The sequence below is a fragment of the Lactuca sativa genome, chromosome 5 (assembly GCF_002870075.4).
Source record: "Lactuca sativa cultivar Salinas chromosome 5, Lsat_Salinas_v11, whole genome shotgun sequence".
NCBI lineage: Eukaryota > Viridiplantae > Streptophyta > Magnoliopsida > Asterales > Asteraceae > Lactuca > Lactuca sativa.
This window is the reverse complement of record NC_056627.2, coordinates 221,464,734-221,471,461: the sequence shown is the minus strand read 5'-3', so window position 1 is coordinate 221,471,461 and position 6,728 is coordinate 221,464,734. Positions and strand designations below refer to the sequence as shown.

General features: G+C 31.4%; 1 protein-coding gene across 1 annotated transcript; it reads right to left on the bottom strand.

Moving 5' to 3' along the window:
• Positions 1 to 1,357: 1,357 nt before the first annotated feature.
• On the bottom strand, positions 1,358 to 2,659 carry LOC111920707 (50S ribosomal protein L35, chloroplastic). Its single transcript, XM_023916278.3, has 3 exons — positions 2,299 to 2,659; positions 1,866 to 1,982; positions 1,358 to 1,613 (listed from the first exon to the last, which is right to left on the bottom strand). Exons 1-3 carry the CDS (start codon positions 2,557 to 2,559, stop codon positions 1,539 to 1,541), a joined length of 453 nt encoding a protein of 150 aa, XP_023772046.1. The 5' UTR covers positions 2,560 to 2,659; the 3' UTR covers positions 1,358 to 1,538.
• Positions 2,660 to 6,728: the final 4,069 nt, after the last annotated feature.

Here is a 6,728-nt window from a genome sequence, read left to right as displayed (position 1 = left end):
AACCGTATAAATATTTTTTTAATACATTTAAACCGTATAAATATGTTTTTTTTTTCATTTAAAAACCATAGTTTTGTATAAATACATTTTTTTTACACTCAACCCATATTTTTATGTATAAATATGTACTAGTTATATAAAAATTGTATTTTATATTAAATATGCAACTTTAAAATGTGGTTTTTAAATGGAAAAAATATGTTTATGCGGTTTAAAATGTAATAAAAAAATATATTTATACGGTTTTAAATGGAAAATAGACAAAATTGAACAAAATGTGATAAATGACGTTCGATTGGAACAAAAAAATATAGTGTCAGAATTGAAATAAAAAATTAAACTTAGTGTCAAAATCGAAAAAAAAATGGAAACTTAGTGTTTTTTGTGGAAAGAAAATCAATTTTGACACGTCAGCATGTAACCTGGTTAACCGGTCAAATGGTCAGAATTGTAACAAATTGGAAAACACAGTGTCAAAATTGACACAAAAAAAACACGGTGTCAAAATTGAATTTATGTGTAAAAGAAGTGTTTTTTATGTCATTTACCCTTTCTTTTATTATTTAATCTAAACCTTTTATTAACTCCTTTACTTATTTTATTATTATTATTTAATTAATGATTTTATATTATTTTTTCAAAAAAAATAATTTAATTTCGCTAAAATGAGCAAAAATTAGTTACACTTGCTTAGTTTGTTACAATTTGTATTAGCTAAAGTTACATAGTGTTCCTCGGAGAATATTGAAGTTCTAGACTTCTAGCTACCGAATGATACAACTAAAGATGCCTAAGTCTAAGTGTCTAACCAACTTATGTTGATCCAAATGATGGTGACATTATGTTTGTGACCGGCTTATGATTCCAAACTTACAACCTTAGCAGTAAACGACATGACATCCCATGCAATATATTTGGTTACCAAAGAATATTTCATGATGAGTCTAGTCACATAATTATATATTTCTTAGCACTATATATTAATATTACTATGGTTTGATTCCGTAACGATTCATAAATGGTATGTTGAAATTGAAAACATTCATGCAATGTGTAATTGTGTCTTATATTCCATTGGTTCATAAATAAAATTTTTATTTTTTCCATATATAATATTTATAGTCGGGTTGACCTGCGAACCCAACTCAACCCACGAAATAAACAGGTTTGTGGGTTGACGGGTCGGAAATCTCAACCCAAACCCATTTATTTTCGTGTTGGGTCGAGAATTGTCCTAATTACAGATAAAAAAAATAAAATATGTTGCCTAAATCGATAAATGAACAAAGTATGTTGCTATTTCCTGCAACTTGCTCTTGGCAATTTCATTAGAAACTACAATTTTAAGGAACACCCATTTAAAATTTCAATACACACTTCATATTCAGTGGCTATAAACTACAATATAGCAAAGGAGTAAAAACACATGCGATTCAAAACCACTTACAAAAATCACAAATACAACAATGAGATGAGTAATAAAAACACGTTGCTTCTGAACAGAATATGCAACCCTAGTCAAAACAGAAATGTTGGGGCTAATTGGATCGGTTGACCTTCAGATATGGTAACGCCCCTATCACATTGTTGTAGTCACATCGGTCAACTTGTAGCTGCATCACACGAATTAGTGGTGTTAGAAATACATCACATATTGCATATTTGTATGTTAGAAGTTATCAAAGGAAGTATCTCACAACTATTGATCTAATGTCTTAAATACCCTTCAAAGAATGACAAAAGTGGTACTTCTGTGTACCCAAATCAACACCAACGATTCTTTACATGAAAATAATAAGTGTTGTTTGCATTAAGTCCAAAAGAAACAACACCTATGTCTACATTTGATAAGTTTAAACACTAACCACTTTAGAGAGGCGAGTTCTCCTTTTAGCATTCTTCTTTCTAAGCAAATGTTGTTTTCCAGCTCTCCTCCTCACTATCTTACCAGTGCCTGTTACCCTGAATCTCTTTGCTGATGCCTGCAAATGCAAAATTCAAGATAACAGATCAAATAAACATGATTTGAAGATAGAAGTTGCACTCGATATGTAAATTCTTGAATCCCCAAAAAGGTTATCGACATTAGAATCTCTAGATTGAATGATTACTTGATAAGAATCCAAGAAATTATGACCTCAATTAAACAAAAACCCCACATACGTAGGTGCTTGAAGCTTCAGTAAAATTAAAATTAAATACACCAAGTGCTAATTGCAGAGAGTTATTGCGTAAAAACATCAAAAACTACTACGAATGAGCAAACGAAGAAAGTAAGGTAAAAGGAGAGGGAATTACCTTGTGGGTTTTCATCTTATATCCCTTCGCAGCCACAATTGTGAGAGACTGGGGTTTTCGGTTGGGGGAAGAGATAGTGATGGGAAGAAGTGGGGAGAAAACAGAGATGTTGTGTGACGATGAGAGGTTCAATGGCGTCGATTTCTTCGCGAATTGTGAAAGGCAAACGGAGCTAGTACAAGAAGGGGTTTTTCGAAGGGGTTTCACAGGAGTTGAGAGCGAAGTGCAATTAAAAAACGTTGAGGACGCCATTGTTGTCATCCTGGTGGAGCTCTGTGTTTGTGCCTTGTGTGGATAAAGGGATTGGGGGCTTCGATCTTTTGTGCTATATGTGTAAACTAGCTTTATCCATAGTTACGAAAACGAGTGCGAGCTAGCAAGGTTATCTTGGCTTGGAGTAAAGTTGGGTGTGTATCCAAACACTAGCACATATGAGTTAATAGTAAATAGAGAAAATAAAAATATTCAAAGGGATAATTAATATATTTTTTTATTTTATATATTTGGTCATTAGGTTTTTTTTTTTGTTTTATATACATCCATTTAATTTGTTTAAATTATACACATTCAATTCTTATGATCGACTATTCCAAATAAGTCGGAAAAGATAACTTAATAGGATAATATATTTCTCACTTTGTATATATTTAGTTCTTAATATTTTTTTTGTTGTAAAATAAGTCATTGTTGTTTTTATAAACATTAAGTACTTATGACCAGTTTTTTTAATTTTTTTTCATGACATCCTACGTGGGACAATTATTAATAAAGTGTCCAGGATTGTTGATGCTTATGACCATTGCGACATCGGCTGCTTGGTTGCTTACGTCTTGTGGTTTGGCTTAGGTCTTGTGTTATGAATATTGTAACTTATTCATATGATCTCGAATTTTAACGATATTTATATTCAGACGTTCGTAATTGAGTCTACTACAATTTTTATTTACATTACTCTCGTGAAAAAGTAATAAATTTTTACTTATGATTTTATTTAAAAAAAAAAAAAAAAACGTTCATACATACATTCATAAAGAACGCATGGATATTAAGATCGTAAGTAAAAACATATTACTTTTTAACGGGAGCAATTTAAATGAATATTGTAGTAGACTTAAATACGAACGTGTTGATATAAAGATCGTTAAAATTCGAGATCGTATGAAGAAGTTACGATGTTGAACACAAGACCAAAGCAACTAAGCAACCGATGCCACAATGACCATAAATATCAACAGTCTGAACACCTTATTAATGATTGTCACACGGTAGGATGTTGTGAGAAAAACCTAAAGAAACTAATCATAAGTATTGAATTTTTACAAAAACAACAAATGACTCATTTTATATATATATATATATATATATATATATATATATATATATATATATATATATATATTAAGGACTAAATGTGCAAAAAAATATTAAGAACTAAATATGTACAAAATGAGAAATATATCACCCTGTTGAGTCATATTTTTTTCGGCTTATCTGGAGTAGTCGGTGATAAAGACTAAATGTATAAAGTTTAAACAAACTAAAAAGATAAATATGAACGAAAAAACCAATGACCAAATATGTACGAATCAAAAGTATATTACTCTTATAATTCGTTATCTCAAATTTGAATTACACTACCATCTCTATAATTCACGACACAGATATTTATTATTTTTGTCGCATCATCTATTACTTTTTATTTAACAAAATACATTTAGTGAATACATTCTTTAATGATTAATATCTTTAAAAGCTTTTTTCTCAATATAATTTATTTATCCGTTATCTATAATAAATGTTTTATGAAGCCTTTTATATAATTTATAATTTATTATCACTATATATTTGTCTCTAAACTATATATAAAACAATAAAGTACTATGTAATAGAAATATTTTATAATATTTTATATTTTAACAATTTTGACAACTACTTCTACATTTATAACTTTCTTTTATAAAGTATATTTATTTCTATTTTTTTATTAACCAGTTAATTAACTAATTAAAAAAATATAATATCTAAATATTATTTGAGTATAAAATATAATGTTAACTAATATAAGAATTAATGTGACAAACACATGAAGAAAAAATAAAATGTTAGTCGACATTAAGAATTAATGATATAAAAAAAATCAAAGGCATTTTCAAATAGAAAGCTTTTGAAAAAGCTGAACACTATTAGGGGGTGTTTGGCTTAGCTTTTTGGAGGCCAAAGATCTTTTTGGAAAAGTTATAAAAAGTTAGGTTTTCCTGACTTTTCCAAAAAATTAATTTTCCTTCTTTGCAAAATCCAAAAGTAGCTTTTAAAAGTCTTTTGCCAAATATCTTTTGTCTATGAACTTTTTCTAAAAAAACTTTTGGCCATTCAAAAGCTAAGTCAAACAACCCCTTAGTCTACTAGATAATCTAATAAGCCGAAGTTCTAATTTATTTAAATATAACTATAGATTTAAAATATTAATAAATAAATACTTTAAATTAAAGAATAGTTTTTTAACGGCATAACTTTTATTAAATCCATACTAGCAAGCAAGAAGTTAGATCAAAATAGACAAGTACAATATAAGAAATTAATAAATAGCAATAATAAGACTATGAAGCTAACTAACCTAATTAATGAATTAGTGGAATTCATATGTATAAAAGTACACCAATTAAAAAAAATGCCTTAAAAATATTAAAAGTCTTCGCCTTTATCGAACGTAAGTAAGTTGTGGAATCTCCAAATATGTTACCACATCACCTAAAAAATGCCTTAAAAAAACTCTTTAGCCTTCTTTCGAAGCCATAGTCCATGCAAACAGAAGAATCAATATAACATCCCAAAAATCAAGATAAAATTTTTCATTTTCGAAACCAATCCAAAACCATAAATGTTTACAAAACATAGTTTCCAAAAGTCATAAACATGAATCAAAGTATCCCAAAATCATAATCTCATAAAAATCTAGGATGATGTGAACGATCAAGCCTTCGCCTTGCCCCTATCCTGTCCTCTGAAGTACATGAAACCATAAATTCAAATTGTAAGTCAAAGCTTAGTAAGTTCCCCTAAAGTACCACACACAACCAAACAGATAACAACATGCATACATGAGCCTTCAGCATGACCGAACCGCCTCGTATAGCCTACAACCTATCTGGATCGCTCTTCGGGCCTTCGGCCTGACTGGACCGCCTCGTAGAGCTTACGGCCTATCTGAACCGTCACGGGTATCTTGGCCTTCAGCACAAAGTAGGACCGCATCAACCCAACAAACCATAACATGTCGACATATACAATAATAATCAATAACTAGCAAGTACAGATAATCATACAGATCTACCAATCTAACACATAACCAGTGAACACATGTAATCATACAAATCTACCAGTCAATCATATAACCAACTTAACATCATCCGATATACCAGGATACATAATCCAGTGGGCCGGTATTAGTGCATTCGACCCACAAGTACAGTGAGGAAAACTCACCTCACAGTCTGAAAAATAGCTGAACAGATCACTACCCCAAATGTTGTCTCTACCGGTCACCTATACAATAAACAATGACCTAATCTCAATTTACTATTCAAAATACCCCTAAGTCAAACTTGGTCAAAGGTCAAAGTCTAAAAATTAAAAGTCAACACAGACTAAGTACGCCCTGCGTACTCAGTCACTACGCATAGTGTAACGACCAAAAAATCCAAGGTAAAAATTTTCATTTTTCATTATAGTCAAAACACAAATATCTTTTAAATCCAAGCATTCCAAAAACATTTCTAATTAAAAACATTTATCACAGTTCATCCCAAAATCACATATTGAGGAAACACGGGTGTGTGTGCGCTGCGATCAAGTCGGGTCATTCCTTTCCAAACCAATGATACCCGAAACCATAAACAAAACTGTAAGCATGAAGCTTAGTGAGTTCCCCACAACATACCCCGCATAATCCACATAACCAAATAATACATATCAATCACATAAACCATGCATATAATCATATAAGGAAGCCGTGGAAACCCTCCAAGGTCTTACTTCGGGTGTCATGGGAACCCCCACATGGTCTTAACTAACCAGAAGAAATGTCATACAAGTCATACATACAAACATATAAGGATGTCATGGAAACCCTCCAAGGTCTTACATTTGGTGCCATGGGAACCCCCACATGGTTTTAGCCCACTGCCATGGGAACCTCCACATGGTCTCCACATAAATACATAATGTATCGACAACACATCCGCAATAATCATCAAAACTAGATAAACGGGCCGACCTTGGTGCCTTCGACCCATTGGTATGGTGAGGAGACTCACCTTGAATGGCTAAAGCTCCCCGAATGAAATCCTTAGTTGCTGCCCCACCGGCTTCCCAAGCTATCATTACCAATCAATATACCTAATTAGTAATTGGGTTCCCTGCTATAATCCTTA